General features: G+C 45.9%; 1 protein-coding gene across 13 annotated transcripts in view; it reads left to right on the forward strand.

The window, feature by feature from the left end:
• Positions 1-5,954: 5,954 nt before the first annotated feature.
• Positions 5,955-20,976, forward strand: part of PRPSAP2 (phosphoribosyl pyrophosphate synthetase associated protein 2) — a 76,452-nt gene continuing 61,430 nt past the window's right edge. The window contains exons 1-6 of one of the 13 annotated variants that reach the window (XM_063656200.1): positions 7,807-7,941; positions 9,020-9,155; positions 14,052-14,149; positions 16,362-16,457; positions 16,694-16,844; positions 18,161-18,213. In XM_063656200.1, coding sequence (XP_063512270.1) covers positions 16,726-16,844; positions 18,161-18,213 — 172 coding nt within the window. In that variant the 5' untranslated portion in view covers positions 7,807-7,941; positions 9,020-9,155; positions 14,052-14,149; positions 16,362-16,457; positions 16,694-16,725. Of the gene's footprint in view, positions 6,084-7,452; positions 7,523-7,729; positions 7,942-8,057; positions 8,240-9,019; positions 9,156-13,395; positions 13,485-14,051; positions 14,150-16,361; positions 16,458-16,693; positions 16,845-18,135; positions 18,214-20,976 lie in introns of those variants that run through there. The other 12 variants (XM_054458428.2, XM_063656198.1, XM_063656202.1 and 9 more) reach the window with 12 other exon arrangements.

The raw sequence follows: 20,976 nt of genomic DNA on the forward strand, positions 1-20,976 counted from the left end.
GTGTGAGATGCCTGTGTGTAGGTATGACATCAGAGTCCTTCACTGGACATTGCAAAGGACCCTGGTGGGGTAGGGCCTCTTTCTTACTGAGTTCACAGAATGAAGTGCCATAGGGGCCTCCAAGTGCTGGTGGCCCTGTTGGCATTACTGGGTAGAGCTTGCCTGAGAATAAAATCACCAAAGAAAGACAAAACCCTGGAAATAGTGGAGCACTGGATCTAGCCATACGAAGCTGTTCCCTGGGCTTTTTAGCTGTGGAAGTCAGCCTCACCCCTCCTCAGTTAACCCGTTTCCCTTGACATTTAGCTGGTTCAAGCTGGATTTTACTGCAAAAGTCCAGACTAATACAAACACTTATGATAGAATGTGAATGGGGAAAGCCTTCCATTTACTAAGATTTCAAGCAAATGCAAGATTTGAATGCTCCAGAAGGAGGTACACCAGCCTTACCCCCTGGAGGCCCCAGGAAGCAAAGCCACCAAGGCAGGCCTCAGCACCACCAGGCCCCAATCCTTAGGCCTCCCTAGGAGGGGCTTCCAGTGAAGGGGGAAGGAAAAACTGCTTGCAGGACAGTGGCATAGGGGCTCTCCAGCTGGGGCAGGGCAATGCAGGTAGGGGAGGAGATCAGTGGGCCCAAAGTTTGGCTTAGGGTGCCCCTCTCTCCAGCTTAAGGGAGGGATTTAGAGAGGCTGAGCCAGAGATACAAGGTTTGGAGAGTGTTTGTTGTGATTCGGGCTAGAGGCCTTGGCGATGCCTGTCTTTGGCAGAGAGAGACCCGATAAAGTTGAGTTGGGGGGTACTTTACCAGGGGATCATCAGCCCCTGATTCTGCACTTTCCAATTATGAACAATGAAAAATGAAAAATGAAAAAAAAGTCCTGGTGGGTGGGGTGCTGCTGTGAGCCAGCACAGTGTCACCAGTAGTGCCCAGGAGAAAGCTGTTGAGAGTAGGGTGTGGGCAAAGGGCTCAAAGCCCAGATCTTGGCTAGGTGCTGCCACCAGGAGGAGGAAGCTGCCACGGGAGCCTGTGTGTGGGCCGTGCCAACCTTGCTGTGGCTTTGGTTTATTGATATTACCATAAATATGTTATTCTACTCCATCCACCTCAACAGTGACATGAAGTAGGTGGCATTAGCCCATTTACAGATGAGGAAACTGACAGAGAAATGACTTCTAAGGTTGCACAGCTAAAATGGTAATGCTAATGCTAATATGTGATATTATCACATATGACAATACTCCTTTTTTTTTTTTTTTTTTTTTTTTTAGATGGAGTCTCGCTCTGTTGCCCAGGCTGGAGTGGCAGGATCTCGGCTTAGCTCACTGCAGCCTCTGCCTCCCTGGTTCCAGTGATTCTCCTGCCTCGCCCTCCTGGGTAACTGAGATTATAGGCATGCACCACCACGCCCAGCTAATTTTTGTATTTTTAGTAGAAACAGGGTTTCACCATGTTGGCCAGGGTGGTCTTGAACTCCTGACCTCAGGTGATCTGCCTGCCTCAGCCTCCCAAAGTGCTAGGATTATAGGCATAAGCCACTGTGCCGGGTCTACAAAACTCCTTCCGTTTTTGTTTTTTTTTCAGACCACGTTTCACTCTTGTTGCCCAGGCTGGAGTGCAATGGTGTGATCTCGGCTCACCGCAACCTCCGCCTCCCGGGTTCAAGCAATTCTCCTGCCTCAGCCTCCTGAGTAGCTGGGATTACAGGCATGTGCCACCACGACCAGCTAATTTTGTATTTTTAGTAGAGACGAGGTTTCTCTATGTTAGTCAGGCTGGTCTCAAACTCGTGACCTGAGGTGATCCACCCTCCTCGGCCTCCTAAAGTGCTGGGATTACAGGCGTGAGCCACCGTGCCCGGCCCAAAACTCCTTCTTATATATCCAGAGAGCATATATATTATAAATATTTAACCTACCTAGTATAGCTTATTGGATACTAAAGCAGGACTTTGTTAAACTCTTAGCATGCAGTGGATCATCTACTGTGGTCACTGTATGAGGTGGGTGCTTTGCCATTCCCAGCTGTAGCCCCAACCCTCAGCACTGGGCCTGGCATGAGTTAAGTACTTTATTGATATTTGTTGAGTGAATGAATGGAGGTGAAAGTCAGCTAGCAAGGCAGCCAGGGTAGCTACAGGCAGCCTGATTTGGACAAGTAATTTTATTTTATTTTTATTTTATTTATTTATTTTGAACCTCTGAAAGAGTTTCACTTTTGTCGCCCAGGCTGGAGTACAATGGTGTGATCTTGGCTCACTGCAACCTCTGCCTCTTGGGCTCAAGCGATTCTCCTGCCTCAGCCTCCTCAGTAGCTGGGATTACAGGTGCCTGCCACCACGCCTGGCTAATTTTTTTGTATTTTTAGTAGAGACGGGATTTCCCCATGTCAGCCAGGCTGGTCTTGAACTCCTGACCCCAGGTGATCTGCCTGCCCCGGCCTCCCAAAGTGCTGGGATTACAGGTGTGAGCCACCACACCTGGCCCATGGACAAGTAATTTTAAAAGCCCAGAAAACATTTGACTATTCACTTGGACAAGCTAAAAATAATGGATGGTGCCTGGTGTTGGTGAGGATGAAGAGACATGGACGCTCTTCCACCTTCCTGGTGAGACTGTAAATTGGTACAAAATTTCAGGGAACAAAATTTTAAAAGGGCATATCCTTTGACCAAACAAGCTTACTTCTAGAAATTTAACATAAGGAAATACTTGGGCAAAGGTAGAAAGACAGGTTATGTATTAATAGTAAAAAGTGCCCAGAATGAGGGATTAGTTAAGAGAAAATAATGGTTCATCCATATCACAATAGCTCATAATCGCTGTGGTTAATAGAAAGTGGTAGTCAACTGTGTGCCAGGTAACTCAAGTGGTCATCAAGATTCCCCTATGACATAGATGCTGTTATTATTCCTATTTTGTAGATGAGGAAACAGGTATAGAGAGGTTAAGAAACTTGTTGAGGTCACACAGCTGTTGAGGAGAGAAGGAATTTGGATCTAGGCGCTGGTTCCCAAGACTACAGTCTTTCATTCACAGCTCATATCATGATGATGTCGACCTGAATTCATCAACATGGAATCACGCCTGCAATAAATTTTTACAGGGAAAAGGCATATTGGAAAATTCCAAGAGTAGTTACCTCTCCACATGGGATAATGGCAAATATCTTTTTAAGTTTTTCTTCTTTCTCATTTGAATTTTTCTTACAATGTGTAAATATTATTATGCTGACAAAAGACAATGAAGTTCTTAGTCCCAGCTGCTGGGGAGCTGAGGCAGAAGAACCGCTTGAACCCACGAGGCAGAGGTTGCAGTGATCCGAGATTGCGCCACGGCACTCAAGCCTAGATGACAGAGTGAGACTCAGCCTCGGGAAAAAAAAAAAAAAAAAGACAATGAAGTTCTTTTCATTTTGGCGGAAAATAGAAAAAGGAGAAAAGAGGACGGGAACAGTGGCTCACGCCTGTATTCCCAGCACTCTGGGAGGCCGAGAGGGGTGGATCACTTGAGGTCAGGAGTTCGAGACCAGCCTGGCCAACATGGCAAAACTCCGTCTCTAGTAAAATTACAAAAATTAGCCGGGTGTGGTGGCACGCACCTGTAGTCCCAGCTACTTGGGAGGCTGAGGCAGGATAATAGCTTGAACCTGGGAGGTGGAGGTTGCAGTGAGTCAAGATTGCGCCACTGTACTCCAGTCTGGACAACAGAGCAAGACTCCATCTCAAAAAAAAAAAAAAGAAAAGAAAAAGGAGAAAAGCTGGAGGATGCAGGAAAGGACTCTATAGGAACTTCCAAGGCCTCCTTGGCTGGTGACCTGGCCTTGGCCTCTGCTGCTTCCTACAGCCAGGCCAGCTGCCATCCTCTTCCACTGGGGAAAAAGGGGTGCCTTGTTTTTCTTCCCTGATGGCCAGACAGGCGAGGGCAGAGAGGCAGCTGCAAAAGCTTCCTCGGTGCCTCATACTCATGGACTCCATCTAAAAGTAACTCCTCACCCCCAACCATTATATGGCTGCTAATATTAGTGCTCATTTTTCCACTGAGGATACAGAAACTTAGAGAGGTGGAGGGATCTGTCCAAGGTCATTTCCACAATGAGGAGAGGAGGCAGGAAGCAGGCTCCATCCTAGTGATGGACACCTAAGTCCTTGTTTCTTCATTTGCACAACCATTTGAAGGAGAATCCTTGTTTTTTGTTACGCTATACTGCTGAAAAATTTCTATCAAACTATAGCAAAGATTCCTTTCCTTCCTTTAAAAAATATTGAAGGGAAATGTCTTAGACTTGAGCATCTTGATTTATAGTCGATATGCAGCAGTTTAGCCCTTGAATATGACCAATGATGTGTTGCAGCAAGCTGAGCACTTCTATTACATGCAAAGACTCTGACTGCAAACATCCAAGTGGGCAAGAGATTATCAAGTTTAGCAGTGGACTAACCAAAAACTGCATTCGTGTGGAATTGACCACAGGCTTTACATTATGCTTTTGCTCCTTTCTTGCTCATTACCTATTGTATAACAAACTATGCCCAAACTTGGGCTTTAATAAAAAATTTCTTAGCTCTCAATTTTTTGTGGTTTGATTGGTCTTAGCTAGGTGGCTCTTGCTTGGGGTCTTTCATAAAGTTGCAGTCAGGTGGTGGCTGGGGCTGCAGTCACCTGGTGTGTCATCTTGGCTGAACACCTACCATGGCACACTCCTATGGCCTAAACCCGGAGGATAAAGAGAATGAGAGTTTTGGCATCAGCCTACAAGGGATTTCAATAGTCCTTGGAGAATGGATGGCGGATGGAAGAGTGGTATTGCTATAACAGAACAAACGAAAACTACAAACTAAGTGCCTGCAGTGCGGGAAACTGCTGAGGAGCAAGCCACCCCACTGCAGAACCCTGGACGCGGTGATACACTGGAGCTAGCTCATTCTGGTTAATGAGAGTGGATTTTTAAAAAAATTCAAGGCCGGGTGTGGTGGCTCATGACTGTAATCCCAGCGCTTTGGAGGTCGAGGTGGGAGGATCACTTGAGCCCAGTTCGAGGCGGCAGTGAGCTATGATTGCACCACTGCACTCCAGCCTGGGCAACAGAGCAAGACTCTGTCTCTTAGAAAAGTGTTTTTTTCCAGTAATATTATCCTTGTATGGTGCAAACACTATATAATGCTGTGCTACTGCCCATTTTCTTTCCAGCAAGGACAAGGCACTCAATTTTCCAGACATTTCTTGAGTACCATACTTGTGCCAGGCCCTGGGAAACAGTGATCAGCAGGAGGGACGAAGAGCCCACCCTCATGGGGCTTACAGTGTACAGGGGCTGAGGTGGTGATATTTGTCAAATAACCACCCAAACACTTAATTAGATATCGTGATAAGCCCAATGAAAGAAAAGTACATGAAACAGTTTTATTTGGGAAGGGGGTGGTTTAGGGAAGACTCGAAAGTGACAATGGAGCTATCAAGTTCAAGAAGGAGTTAGTGGGGGAGGCGGCTGCAGGAAGAAGTGCACGCCTGGAGGCAGGAACAGCATATGTCCCAGTAGTTCAGGGTGGGGGGCTCAGGCGGGTGAGAAAGGGCAATGGAGAAGGAAGCAGAGGAGACCGTGCAGACACTGCAAGTGCCAGAAACCCGGTCCACACTGGCTTCAGAGGGTGGAGGGGAGGTTCTTCTTGGTTTCCATAATAGAAATGTCCAGGGACCTACCGACTTCAGATTCAGCGCAAACTCATCTGGTCCCGGTCTGTATCCCTCCCTCTCTTTTCTCTCAGCACTTTACTCAGGCGGTTCCCCTCCTTGCATCCCTACAGCTGCCGCATCAGCAGGAGAGAGTGAGCCTCTCCAGTCCCGGCGCAGGGATGGAGACGGTGTTTCGTGGGCTCTGATTGGCTCAGTAGCCTATCTTTGGAGCGAATCAGCGAGCGGAGAGGGATGAACTTCTCTGACTGGCCAGATCCAGTCACATGCCAACATGTGACGCTTGGAATCTACGCTAGCCACAGCAGAGGGGTGAGGGTTGTGACCGGAGTTAGATGCCAGCGCAGAAGGGACGTGAGCCCAGCCGAGGTACCGCTGAAGAGGAATCAATTTTGGTATGCAGATAATCACTGGGCTCATGGGTCTTGCTCTTTACAAAGAGGTGTGTCCCTGTAAAGTTGTCAGGCAAAGGAAATGTTTCAAACGACTCCATTTCACGAAGTCTCACCTAATTTATAATTCATTAGTTGAGATGCTTGTATTCTTCGTTTCTAAAATAAGACGTTGGACTATAAAGACTCTAGCTAGCTCTGACACCTCTGATGAATATTTCATGCCTCATTATTGTGAAAAATCTAAAGCAGAATTGGAGAGAAGATGTGGTATAGGGATTAGGTAAGTGAAGACTGGTGCAAAGCCTCCTGGGTCGAAATTCTGTCCACTGCTTTGTCATTGGAAAAGTTATTTAACGTCGTCGTCTCAGTTCCCACAACTATTAAAATGGAGAGGATAACAACACCTACCTTATGCTCTTGTGAGGATTAAATAAGTTACCGTTAATATATGTAAAGCACTTAAAAGAGGACCCATGTGTTTGCTGTTATTATGTTATCCATACAATAAAGAACAAACATTACCTAAGTTATAAAGAATTTAGGCAATGGATACCAAAAGTACCAATTCTTTTATAATAAAAGAAAAAAAGGCAACAAGGCAAATAACGATAATAACTGATAATGGCTGGGCGCGATGGCTCATGCCTGTAACCCCAGCACTTCGGGAGGCCGAGGCGGGCGGATCACTTGAGGTCAGGAGTTTAAGAACAGCCTGGCCAACATGGTGAAACCCTGTCTCTACTAAAAATACAAAAAATTAGCCAGGCGTGGTAGCGCACACCTGTAATCCCAGCTACTCGGGAGGCTGAGACAGGAGAATCGCTTGAACCCGGAAGACGAAGTTTGCAGTGAGCTGAGATCGCGCCAGTGCACTCTAGCCTGGACAACAGAGCGAAACTCCGTCTCAAAACAAAAAAACTAACAAACAAAAAACCGATCATTTATTATACACCCAGAACTGTGCTAAAAGCACTCTTGTCTTTTTTTTTTTTTTTTTTTTTTTGAGATGGAGTCTTGCTCTGTCACCCAGGCTGGAGTGCAGTGGCGCGATATCGGCTCACTGCAACCTCTGCCTCCCGGGTTCAAGCGATTCTCCTGCCTCAGCCTCCTGAGTAGCTGGGATTACAGGTGCGCACCACCACGCCCGGCTATTTTTTTTTTTTTTTTTTTTTTTTTTTGTATTTTTAGTAGAGACGGGGGTTTCACCATGTTGGTCAGGATGGTCTCGAACTCCTGACGTCGTGATCCGCACGCCTCAGCCTCGCAAAGTGCTGGAATTACAGGCGTGAACCACCGCGCCTGGCCGTATTGTCTCATTTAATCCTCACAACAGTCTTATGGAATGGGTGCTGCTATCTTTGTTTTTCAGATGAGAAAACAAGCTCAGAGAGGTGAAATGACTTGTCCAAGGTTACAGGCCAGTGGAGGCTTGAACCCAGGTATTTGTAATTCCAAATGTCATACTCTGTCCACATTCATTCCTTGTAACCTGCCTGGGCTGTCACAGTTGGTGTGGGGCTAGCAGTTCCCCAGGGACCAGAACAGGCGCATCCCCGCCCACCGCCCCGCCCATCGTGCCAGCCCGACTCCACCCCTGTGGCTACACCCACTGCCCCGCGCCTTCCCCACTGGTGGGCCACGCCCACAGATCCCAGCCAGATGCCTCCGCTGTCCGGGTTCTAGTCCCGCCCCCGCCCCGCCCCCACCCCTCCCCGCCCACCGGCCTCGCAGTCACCGCGGACGCCAATCTTGTGCATGGAGTCGCCATTTTGCTCCTAGAGAGGCCGCCAGGAGACCCGGCGCTTTCTTCCTTCTGCAGCCGAGGCTGCGGCGGGGCCGGGGCTGGGGTCGGGGCCAGGTAGGCGGGCGGGAGCCAGTGGCGAGCGGCGGCGAGGGCTGGCTGGCTTCGGCATTGCGGGGCGCAGGTGCAAGGGGCGGGGAGCCCGCGGCGCCTGCAGGCGGAAGAGTCGGGGTCCTTGGGTGGTGGCTGCTTGGGGGCTCACGGGGGCGACCTCGCGCCCGCGGCCCTTCCATTTTTCCCTCCCTTCCTGTCCCGCCAGGGGTCGGCGGGGGCGGGGGCCGGGCGTCCGGTGCCTGGGCTCTCTCCGCTCCCTGAGGCGCCGCTGGGGAGTCGAACCCTGATGATGGGACCTGTGGTGAGCAGCTTTGAAAGCAAGCCCAGACCCAGCCATTCTCCGTCCCTAAGCTGACACGGAGCCCCTGATTTTAATTTACCTGGCTTTGCTAGTTACGAATGTATCTCTCACCTCCTAAAGGATGGTTTTATCCAACTCAGAACTCACCCCAGCAGAGATTGAGGGGGAACCGTGATGAAAATTTTAAGTATTCTGCTTGATGATAATAATTTTTCTCTTATGTTAATGTTGGCTCCGTTTGGGTGTTTAGCTTTTGAAAGGGGTATGAAAATGCGGAATGGGGCTTTGGGGCTTGAGGAGGTGTGATCTCTAGTGTTTAAAAAATTTAATTGCACAAATAGAAATAATTCACCCACATTATTGAACCCCACTAAAGCATATTCTTTTTGCCCATATTCTTTTCCTGCTGCCCTGGTGTGTACCATTATTACTCAGTTGTGATTTGAGCTCGTTCCACTTAAAGTCATTCATAGATACTTTTGTGTCGTGTTGAATATTTATTGAATTTCTATTCTGTGTTTTACTTAATTACTTTATTATGGAACCTTTACACAGGTCTGGTGTACTTGCTCTTTAAAAAGTCTTATGTTGACCACCATCACTGAGCGTATAGCTTTTTTCTTACTTCCTTGGGATAATTACCAGAAGTGGAAATACCGAATCAAACTTATGCTTTCTTTCTTTGGCACTATTATATAAATTGTTTTCCAAACAAGGCATATTTACAATAGACATTTTTCAAAATCTGGGTATTTGTCCGATTTTGCTCTCTGTATGCAGAATTCAGCGGGGTGCCAAGTCGTTTTCTGTGTGGGTTGAGAGACAGGCTGTGCAGCCCACTGTTGCATACGACTAACTACTACAAATCATGCTGAGACCGAGCTATTTTTGCTGCTTAGAGGCTTTGCAGCCTTAAGTAAGTTTCTTCATCTGGAAACCTAGCTTCCCCTGTCTAAAATGGGTCTCATTCTAGTACTTGCTTCACTGGGTTGTCATGAGCATTGTGAACACTCAGATGTTAGGCATGAGTTAACATCCTGTTGGAGAGATAAGCAGAGCCTGGGATCATACAGGAGTGGAAGAGTAATTGGGTTTAGAATTTGCCCTTCAAATTCTCATCAATATTGATATTAAAAACAGATTTCCTTGGAGTGAGGCACATCACTAATAAACATACATAATAAGTTTTTTTGTTTTTATTTTTTATGCAGAGTCTTGCTCTGTCTCCCAGGCTGGAGTGCAGTGGCGCAATCTCAGCTCACTGCAACCTCTGCCTCCCGGGTTCAAGCGATTCTTCTGCCTCAGCCTCCTGAGTAGCTGGGATTACAGGCATGCGCCACCATGCCTGGCTATTTTTTTGTATTTTTAGTAGAGACAGGGTATCACCATGTTTGTCAGGTTGGTCTCAAACTCCTGACCTCGTGATCTGCCCGCCTTGGCCTCCCAAAGTGCTGGGATTACAAGCGTGAGCCACCATGCCCAGCCAATAAACATAAATTTTTATACTTTTTTATTTTTTGAGACAGAGTCTTGCTCTGTTGCCCAGGCTGGAGGGCAGTGGCACGATCTCCGCTCACTGCAACCTCTGCCTCCCACGTTCAAGCGATTCTCCTGCCTCAGCTGCCCAGATAGCTGGGGTTACAGGTGCATGCCACCACACCCGGCTCATTTTTGTATTTTTGAGTAGGGGTTTCGCCATGTTGACCAGGCTGGTCTCGAACTCCTGACCTCAGGTGATCCGTCCACCTTGGCCTCCCAAAGTGCTGGGATTACAGGCGTGAGGCACTGCGCCTGGCCAGTTTTTATACTTTATGATGCCTTTTAGTTCATCTTTCAATTTCATTTGTTAATCATTGTGACTCATTGAGGTCAGGCATTATTCAGCAGTCATTTGTTTAGCCTCTACCGTGTGGCAGCTGCACAGGGTATACAGCAGAGAATATCATGGTAAAAAATAATCTCTGCTGCCTGGACCTTAAATACTGATGGGGAAAGCTTTTTACCAAGGTTATATCTCTTGTCTGGAAGGTAAAGGCTGAGGCCCAGCAAGGACAAGTGATGTCCACATGGCCTAGTAGCTGGAAGGCAAACCCAACTCTTCACACTCCTACTTCAGCCATCTTTAAGTAGAAGGTATTTACACAGTAGATGCTTTAGAGGGAAGACAACACACTTCAATGTGAGTCTTCCCCATCTGAAATGTGGGTGAGTGGTTTTGAAATGACTGCTAGTCTGTCCAAAGGAAATGATCTCTCAGTGTGGTTTCTTCATTCATGAGACTTAACAGATTCTCAAATCTTATTCAAAAGAGGAGTATGATTTGCTCTTTAAAAGGTGCTAAGATTCTCTGAAAACAGTGTGTTTTCATATATGTTATAAATAATTCTCACACATTCCAGAGTAAATTTAGAATAAACATAAAGCAGTTATAGCTCATGGGGAAAGTAAGGGAGTGTTCTCATTTCACACTAAAACCTTGTGCTAACAAGCCTCCTGCCAGCCCCATCTCGATGATTATCATGTTTTTAAGGATAGTCTTTATAACTCTTTTCTTGAAGCTTGCTTGGTAAAGAACACAGCCTTAATTACCAACAGGAGAAAGGAGAACTAAAACTACAAACAGGCATGATGGCCGGGTGCAGTGGCTCATGCCTGTAATCCCAGCACTTTAGGAGGCTGAGGCGGGTGGATCACCTGAGCTTGGGAGTTTGAGACCAGCCTGACCAACATGGAGAAACCCTGTCTCTACTAAAAATACAAAATTAGACGGGTATGGTGGCGCATGCCTGTAATCCCAGCTACTCAGGAGGCTGAGGCAGGAGAATCGCTTGAACCAGGGAGGCGGAGGTCGTAGTGAGCCGAAATCGCGCCATTGCACTCCAGCCTGGGCAACAAGAGTGAAACTCCATCTTAAAAAAAAAAGAAAAGAAGAAAAAAGAAAAAGAAACAGCCCTTTTGTTTGAATAACTTGTGAAGTGAATAGTCACAAAACATGACTATGTTGATAGTCATTTCCAAGTGGATGCTCCCCAGTCCACTCCACCATGTCATTTTGAGGGTGGTCTTAGGTTAGGATTCTATATAGAAGCCTATATCTGAAGCCTAGAACATCAGAGACCACATGCACGGTGTTGCAGGCCATTTTAAACCATGAGAGATAAGGAAAGACTTCAGGAAATATCCTGGAAAAAATATACAAAGGCAGGAGAGCTATCTTGAAATAGTTTGGAGGCAGTCCTGTGGAAAAGGAATTTGATGTTTCCCATAAATCTCTAAGGAGAGGACAAGAACCAGTGGGCAGAAGCTGCAGGAAGAGGAATCTCAGCATGTTCTTTGTTTGTTTGTTTTGAGACGGAGTCTTGCTCTGTCACCCAGTCTGGTGTGCAGTGGTGTAGTCTCTACTCACTGCAACCTCTGCCTCCCGGGTTCAAGCGATTCACCTGCCTCAGCCTCCTGAGTAGCTGGGACTACAGGCGTGTGCCACCAGGCCTAGCTAATTTTTGCATTTTTAGTAGAAATGAGGATTCACCATGTTGGCCAGACTGGTCTTGAACTTCTGACCTCAGGTAATCCGCCTGCCTCGCTCTCCCAATTTGCTGGGATTATAGGCGTGAGCCACTGCGCCTGGCCGCAGCATGTTCTAAGGAAGAATTTGGAATGATGGGCCCTCAGCGGATGTGGTCATCAGACCCTGGGGCTGTTCAAGCTTCTGTTGAGTGGTTCCTTGGCAGGATTCCTACAGGTGGGCTTTGAACAAAAGATTTAGGAAGGATGGGCTGAACTACCTCTAAGATCTCTTCCTACCTCTAAAATACTTTCATTCTAAGTGTTCCAACTCCTATCAGGAATCCTGCTGTACTTTAAGGAGCTTCTTATTTGAAGGTTAGGGAGTGTAAAAAAAAAAATGCCCCTCCCCCCATGGCTGTTACTGTACTTATATGGTAGATAATCAAGATATTAGAAGTCAGTTCATAGGTAGCATGTCCGATATGCAGGGCACTGTGTTAAGTGCCTTGCAGAAATTTTACAGTCACCTGTGGGGTCAGTTTTCACAGTTGTGTGGATGGCAGAACTGAAGCTAAGAGATTTTGAGTATTAGATAACTTATGCAAGTCCTCACTGTGAGTTTAGGGGAAGTATTTCAAGATGCAAACATGAGTTTGACTCCAAATCCTGTATTTACAACTGCAGGAAAATTAGTTTGTTTTTGTTTCTTTTCCTGGACCTGTAACACCCTATTATTTATTTTATTTTTATTTTTATTTTTTTTTGAGACAGAGTCTCGCTCTGTCTCCCAGGCTGGAGTGCAGTGGCATGATCTCAGCTCACTGCCCACTTCGCCTCCCAGGTTCACGCCATTTTCCTGCCTCAGCCTCCCGAGTAGCTGGGACTACAGGCGCCCACCACCACGCCCACCTAATTTTTTGTATTTTTAGTAGAGACGGGGCTTCACTGTGTTAGCCAGGATGGTCTCGATCTCCTGACCTCGTGATCCGCCCGCCTCGCCTCCCAAAGTGCTGGGATTACAGGCATGAGCGACCGCACCCGGAAATTTTTTATTTATTTATTTTTATTTATTTATTTATTTTTTTTTTTTTTTTTGAGACGAGGTCACACTCCCATCGTCCAGGCAGGAGTGCAGTGAAGTGGTGCAATCATGGCTCATTGCAGCCCTGACCACCTGGGCTCAAGTGATCCTCCCACCTCATTTTTTGATTTTTTTGTAGAGACTAGGTCTCACTATGTAGCCGAGGCTGGTCTCAAACTCTTGGGCTCAAGCAGTCAGCCCACCTTGGCCTCACAAAGTGCTGGGATTAGCGGTGTGAGTTGCTGTGCCTGGCCATACCTTTTGTTCTTAAACACACATGTTTATTGGTTGAGAGATGGCTTTAGAAGTATTTAAGATCCCTTCCAGAATGTTGATGATTAAACGTATTCTTTCTTTCTTTCTTTCCTTTCTTTCCTTTCTTTTCTTTACTTTATTTGAAACGGAGTCTTGCTCTGTCGCCCAGGCTGGAGTGCAGTGGCGCGATCTTGGCTCACTGCAAGCTCTGCCTCCCAGGTTCATGCCATTCTCCTGCCTCAGCCTCCCGATTAGCTGGGACTACAGGCACCCGCCACCATGCCCGGCTAATTTTTTGTATTTTTTAGTAGAGACGGGGTTTCACCGTGTTACCCACGATGGTCTCGATCTCCTGACCTCATGATCCGCCCGCCTCGGCCTCCCAAAGTGCTGGGATTACAGGTGTGAGCCACCGCTCCCGGCCAATTTCTTTCATTTATACCAGCCACTCTGCTAGTAGCCTTTGCAGATGCTACATTGTCCTATAAAAGGCCTTAGCAAACTTTTTCTGTAAAGGACTAGATAATAAATATTTCAGGCTTTGTGGGGCATACTCGGTGCTATTGTTGTTATCTAGAGACAATTTGTAAACAAATGAGTGTGGCTGTGTTACTGCCTGTATTACAGAAATAGGCTTTCAAGGGACCTGATTTGGCCTGTAGGCTGTAATTTGCTGATCTCTGCCCTAAAGCCACTTCCATGGTATAGATGCCACTGTCCCCCTTGGTCACTTTAGGGCTTTGGTTAGTTGTGTATACATTTCTGTTTATAAGTCATAGGTAAATTTAAGGTAAATTGCATAGTAGTCTGCCATATTTCCCATTGCAGATTCCTGGGTTGTGCCAGCTGGAATGCCTGTGCAGGAAGTGCTAGTGGGACTTTGCAAAATAGGTCTCTATTGTAATATCTTCTTGTGTTTTTTGTTGTTGTTGTTGTTGTTGTTTGTTTGTTTTGGATACTGGGTCTCAGTCTGTGCCCCAGGCTGGAGTGCAGTGGTGTGAACATAGCTGTCTGCAGCTTTGTCCTCCAGGGCTCAAGTCATACTGCCACTTCAGCCTCCCAAGTAGGTGAGATAATAGGCATGCACTACCATGCTTGGCTAATTTTAAAATTTTTTGTAGAGGCAGTAATGTCTCACCACATTACCCAGGCTGGTTGCAAACTCTTGGGCTCAAGCGATCCTCTGGCCTTGGCCTCCCAAAGTGCTGGGGATACATGAGCCACTATGCCTGGCCAAGTCTGTATCTTCTAACCCAGATTGCCAAAATAGACTGGTTAGTGAAAAAGCAAATTATAGATACAATTGCACAATTACATCTTTTTGTGTTTGAAACATTTTATACACACACACACACACACACACACACACGTAGATATGTATTTTTTTTAATTAATTTTTTTTTTTTGAGACAGAGTCTCACTCTGTCCACCCACGCTGGAATGCAGTGGCGTGATGTCAGCTCACTGCAATCTCTGCCTCCCAGTTTCAAGCAATTCTCCTGCTTCAGCCTCCCAAGCAGCTGGGACTATAGGCGCGCGCCACCACACCCGGCTAATTTTTTGTATTTTTAGTGGAGACAGGGTTTTGCCATGTTGGCCAGGCTGGTCTCGAACCACTGACCTCAGGGTGATCCACCCACCTCGGCCTCCCAAAGTGCTGGGATTACAGGCGTAAGCCACTGTGTGGCCTTTTTTTTTTTTTTTTTTTAAATTTTTTAGATGGCGTTTTGCTCTCATTGCCCAGGTTGGAGTGCAATGTCGCGATCTCAGCTCACTGCAACTTCTGCCTCCTGGGTTTAAGCGATTCTCCTGCCTCAGCCTCGTGAGTAGCTGGGATTACAGGCATGTACCACTATGCCTGGCTTATTTTTATTTTTTATTTTTTGTATTTTTAGTAGAGATGGGGTTTCACCATGTTGGTCAGGCTGGTCTCGAACTCCTGGCCTCAGGTGATCTGCCCGCCTTGGCCTCCCAAAGTGCTAGGATTATCATTTTTATGGAGGTCACATGTATAAATGCATAGAAAAGGTCTGATGTTGTCTCTACCAAACTGATAAGAACCCTCACTTCTGGGGAGGACCTGGGATCGAGGCTGGTGACTTTATCCTTAACTATCATGTTTCAGGTTGTTTTTTTTTTTGAGACGGAGTCTCGCTCTGTTGCCCAGGCTGGAGTGCAGTGGTGCAATCTCAGCTCACTGCAACCTCTGCCTCCTGAGTTCAAGTGATTCTTAAGCCTCAGCCCCTAGAGTAGCTGGGACTATAGGCACCCGCCACCACGCCCAGCTCATTTTTGTATTTTTAGTAGAGACGGATTTCACCCTTTTGGCCAGGCTGGTCTTGAACTCCTGACCTTGTGATCCGCCTGCCTTGGCCTCCCAAAGTTCTGGGATTACAGGTGTGAGCCGCCGCGCCCAGCCATGTTTCAGGTTTTTATAGGGAGGATGTGTTCGTGTTTTACTTGTATAATTAAAATTTGAGGATAATGAGAAAGATTAGCTTAGTTTCAGCTCATTGATGATCTCCACCAGCCTTCCCAGAGGTCCCAGGTGAACATACAACTGTGGAAATGCAGTGGGCTTGCTGAGAAAGGGCCCCCCTGCCCACAGCCTGCTGGATTGTTGCTGTTCCTCCCATCTAGCATCTCCATTACATGATGAGAACACTCAGTACTGATGACGACTTTTTTTTTTTTTTTGAGATGGAGTCTTGCTGTGGCGCCAGGCTGGAGTGCAGTGGCACGATCTCAGCTCACTGCAACCTCTGCCTCTCAGGTTCACGTCATTCTCCTACCTCAGCCTCCTGACTAGCTGGGACTACAGGCATGTGCCACCACGCCCAGCTGTTTTTTTGTATTTTTAGTAGAGAGGGGGTTTCACCATGTTGGCCAGGATGGTCTCGATCTCTTGATCTCGTGATCCACCTACCTTGGCTTCCCAAAGTGTTAGGATTACAGGCGTGAGCCACCACATCCAGCCAGCACTGATGACTTCTAAGCCAGGGACCTTTTTATTTTGGGCCCACTGCCTCTCATTTGGGTGGTCACTTAAGTGTCTTTCAAGGTGATTATCTAGTCAGCCCGTGTTCCACTTGAGGAAAATGAAGTTGAGAGGTCAGTTTTAGACATGACACAGGGCAGCTGAAAGGCCGGGAAAGGTTTTATGGTAAACAAGGATTATAGGAAAAGCTGGGTATAGATGGGTCATTTATTCTTTGTTTAAGGATTAATCAGTCCTTATTCTCACTAATGGCTCTGCCATTTTTCTGTGTGTTAATCCAGGAGGAATTTTGTTGTCAGAGAATAAAAGGAGGTTGTCCATAATTGACTTTAAGCAGCAATCAGTAAAACACTGAGCTCTTCAGCTCCGCCTTTCTTGTAAGTTTATCATTTCTTCTTAGTGGTTGTGAACATCATGTGATAATGTATTTCCATAAATTTAGGACCCTGAAATCCAAGTGAACTTTCTGTTTGTCCATATATATCTAATATTTTAAAGATACTATTAGGATGGAAACTAATTTCCTTCAGCTGAAGTCATTTCCTTTTAAAAAATCCATTCAGGTATATTTCATATCATATGGCAGTTTTTAATAAGTATTATATCCTTCTAGGCTCTGAAAATTGGAAAACCAAGAAGGTTTTGATGTTTTGTGTGACGCCACCTGAATTAGAAACCAAGATGAACATAACCAAAGGTGGTCTGGTGTTGTTTTCAGCAAACTCGAATTCATCATGTATGGAGCTCTCAAAGAAAATTGCAGAGTAAGTTATGATTGTACCATTAAAATCTATATTCATTATGTGATGCTTTAAATTTGATAATCAGATTAGCAGTTATTGTTAAACTTGAAAGCAGATATTTTATAATTATGTGTGTATCTTTTTTTTCATCATGCAAGATGTTCATGTGGTATGTCTCATCTGTATATATTAAGGGCTATTCTTTTTGTAAACTATCCCATCTCCCTACATATTCTTTCAGCAGACATTTATTGAGTGCCTTATAAGTGCCAGGGATTGTGTTAGGTGCTATATATATATAAAATTATTTGAGTATAAAGCACACTGGGGCCGGGCGCGGTGGCTCACGCCTGTAATCCCAGCACTTTGGGGGGCCAAGGCGGGTGTATCACGAGGTCAGGAGATCAAGACCATCCTGGTTAACACGGTGAAACCCCGCGTCTACTAAAAATACAAAAAATTAGCTGGGCGTGGTGGCGGGCGCCTGTAGTCCCAGCTACTTGGGAGTCTGAGACAGGAGAATCGCTTGAACGCAGGAGGGTTGCAGTGAGCTGAGATTGCACCACTGCACTCCAGCCTGGGCAACAGAGCGAGACTCTGTCTCAAAAAAAAACAAACAAAAAAAAAAGAGAACATTAACATGTATATTATATGAAATAGCTTATAGTTTAGTATAATTTTAGATATTTTTTAAACAAATATTGTACCCCTACTACTGTGTACTAGACCTCGATCTAGATGTTGGGGATTATCAGTGAGTCAAGATCCATCCTTTTTATGAAATTTATATTTTAGTATGGGAGCCAAACAGAAATCAAGTCAACAAAACAAACAAGGTAATTTCAGATGATGATCAATGCTATGAAGAAAACTGTGTGAAAGTAATGATGGGGCAGGTTGTTCTGCTGTAGCATGTGTGCTGAAGTGCCTTTAAACTGAGGGGATGGTATGTGAGTTGAGAAACCTGAAGGAGCCACCAAGTGAACGTCTGGAGGCGGAGCCCCCCAAGCAGAGGGGACAGCAGATTCCAAGCCTCTGCGGCATGCAGGAGGAGTTCTTGCTGTGTCTCAGGAACGTGGGCTGGAGTAGAGTGTCCAAGGAAGATGGCTGGTGAGGCAGGCAGAGCGGGACTGCATAGTCCTTCCTGGGGAGACATGGGGTTGGGGTGAGGGGCTAGGTAATGGATTGACGTAACAATTTAACGTTGACTTTAAATTTTATAAGAAGAATAACTTTATTTTATTTTACTCTTACCGATTTACGAGTCTCCTTAAATAGTAAAGATACTGGGTTTCTTTTATTACTTTTTCAGCTTTTTCCCCTTTTCTCTTCTCTAGGCGGCTGGGGGTGGAGATGGGCAAAGTGCAGGTTTACCAGGAACCTAACAGAGGTGAGCTATCTTGGGCATGTGGAACATTGACCTTTTTGTGAAATGTGGCATATTGGCTCAGTCCTTCATCCTTTACTATTGAAACGATTTGATTCAGTTGTACATTTCCATTAGCAGGAAGTCAGGCAGGCAAGGTAAAACAGAGTGGTTTTTTAGCTCTCACTAATACTAGCTAGATATGTGACCCTGGTGCAAGTCATTTCTGGGGCTTGAACCCCAGTTCTGAGACTTCATTCAGTAAAAGCTGCAGGCATATTTGAACCAGCTGGTCAACTGAATGAGCGTGAGCTCAACTGTTGCTTAAATTTATGTCACCTTAGGCAGGATGAGTAAATCCTGTCACCTTAGACAGGATGAGTGAATCCTGTGTGACCGCAGTTTTAGTTAGTTAGTCTTTATTTGCACCTAAGCTGCCTTGGGTTAGACTTCATAAAATATTGTTAAATGCTTTTTGCTAATTGATATATGTCATTACATAATTCTCCCAAGTTGTAAAAAAAAGTGTTATTTAACTTTTGTAGGGCCAGGTGTGGTGGCTCACGCATCTAATCCCAGCACTTTGGGAGGCTGAGGGCAGGCAGATTCCTTGAGCTCAGGAATTGAGACCAGCCTGGGCAACATGGCAAAACCCTGTCTCTACTAAAAATACAAAAATTAGCCGGGAGTGGTGGTTTGCACTTGTAGTCCCAGCTACTAGGGAGGCTGAGGTGGAAGGATAGCTTGAGCCCAGGAGGTGGAGGCTGCAGTGAGGCGTGATCATACCACTGCACTCCAGCCTGGGTGACAGAGTGAGACCCTGTCTCAAAAATAAATAAATAGAAAGTGATCTTTGTAATTTCTTTAGCAATGGTGGATATTTGAAATTATTTTAGGCCAGGCGTGGTGGCTCACACCTGTAATCCCAGCACTTTGGGAGGCCGAGGCGGGCGGATCACCTGAGGTCAGGAGTTCGTAGACCAGCCTGGCCAACATGGTGAAACCCCATCTGTACTAAAAATACAAAAATTAGCCGGGCGTGGTGGCAAGTGCCTATAATCCCAGCTCCTTGGAAGGCTGAGGCAGGAGAATCGCTTGAACCCGGGAGGTGGAGGTTGTAGTGAGCCAAGATTGTGCCATTGCAGTCCAGCCTGGCGGCGGGGACAAGAGCGAGACTTTGTCTCAGGGAAAAAAAAAAAAAAGAAATTATTTTAGCAGGAGCAATGGACAGCTTGCATGAGCTTGAGAGTTACACACCTTATCCTTGACAAGTTATTTAACCTTTCTAAACTATAAATAAACTGTAAATTAGGGCTGTTTTGAGGATTAAGTGGGATAACTTATGTGCCTACCAGTTTTTGGCACACAGTAGGTGCTCAATATATACTTATTCCTGTTCCTTTTCCACTAGAAGATTTAAAAAAAATTTTTTTTTTTTTTTTTTTTGGTAGAGCGAGGGTCTCATGTTGCCCAGGCTCATCTCAAACTCTGGGCAAAAGCAGTTCTCCCATTTCAGCCTCCAAAAGTGCTAGGATTACAGGTGTGAGCCACCAGGCCTGGCCCCCCTACAGGATTTTATCAAATATTTACATATTATAAAGCCTACAGGAGGCTTTGATAAAAAGGCACAAGTTTTGCTGTTCCCATGTTTATCTCCATTACTGCCTCTTTCCTGTCTCCCAAGATCTCTGTGTGGCGTCAGTAGGGAAAAAGTATAATTAAAGTCTGCAAGGAGAGTTTGGAGAAGATTCTTCCCCTAGAGGGAATTGAATGATGTTCTTTGTCTGGAGTCTAGGAGGGAAGGTGAAAGGGAGAAGCAGTGGCATAAGACTCCAGGAGACTGGTCCACTCTCCAGGTTTCTGAATAAAAGGAGGGAAAATACTTGGGGTTTACTGGGAAGGAAGGAAGTAATATTTGTGGATTTGTTACTGTTACCAGATACTGAAAAACTGAGTTCAGGAGTTCAGGGATTGATGTTAGGTACGAGGTCCAGTTTGAATCCACATCTCCCTGACTCTGAAGCTCATTTTCTTTTCTTTTTTTTTTTTTTTTGAGACAGGGTCTTTCTGTGTCACTCAGGCTGGAGTGTAGTGGCATGATCAGGGCTCACTGCTGCCTCTGCCTTCTATGCTCATGTGCTCCTCCCACCTTAGCCTCCCCAGTAGCTGGTACTACAGGTGGGCACCGTGCTGCCAGGCTATTTTTTTTTTTTTTTTTTAATATGGAGTCTTGCTCTGTCACCCAGGCTGGAGTGCAGTGGGGCAATCTCGGCTCACTGCCACCTCCGCCTCCCAGGTTCGAGTGATTCTCGTGCTTCAGCCTCCCAAAGTGCTGGGATTACAGGTGTGAGCCACACACACACAGACAGCCATAATTATTTATTTATTTTTTTTTTTTTTTGATACGGGGCTTTGCCATGTTGCCCAGGCTGGTAAAGCTCATTTTCTTAATATCATACCACATTCTTTTGTAAACTTGTATTCTGTTTTTTCCAACATTTTTTTTTCTACTTTTCCTCACAATCTGTTCCCATTTTGCTACTTTTTTTTTTTGAGACAGAGTCTCGCTCCATTGCCCCGGCTTGAGTGCAGTGGCGCAATCTTGGCTCACTGCAACATCCGCCTCTCAAGTTCAAGCGATTCTCCTGCCTCAGCCTCCCAAATACGTGGGCTTACAGGTGTGTGCCACCACACCCGGCTAATTTTTTGTGTTGTTGGTGGAGACGGGCTTTCACCATATTGGCCAGGTTGGTCTCGAACTTCTGACCTCAAATGATCCGTCCACCT

This window comes from Pongo pygmaeus, chromosome 19 (genome assembly GCF_028885625.2).
Source record: "Pongo pygmaeus isolate AG05252 chromosome 19, NHGRI_mPonPyg2-v2.0_pri, whole genome shotgun sequence".
Lineage (NCBI taxonomy): Eukaryota > Metazoa > Chordata > Mammalia > Primates > Hominidae > Pongo > Pongo pygmaeus.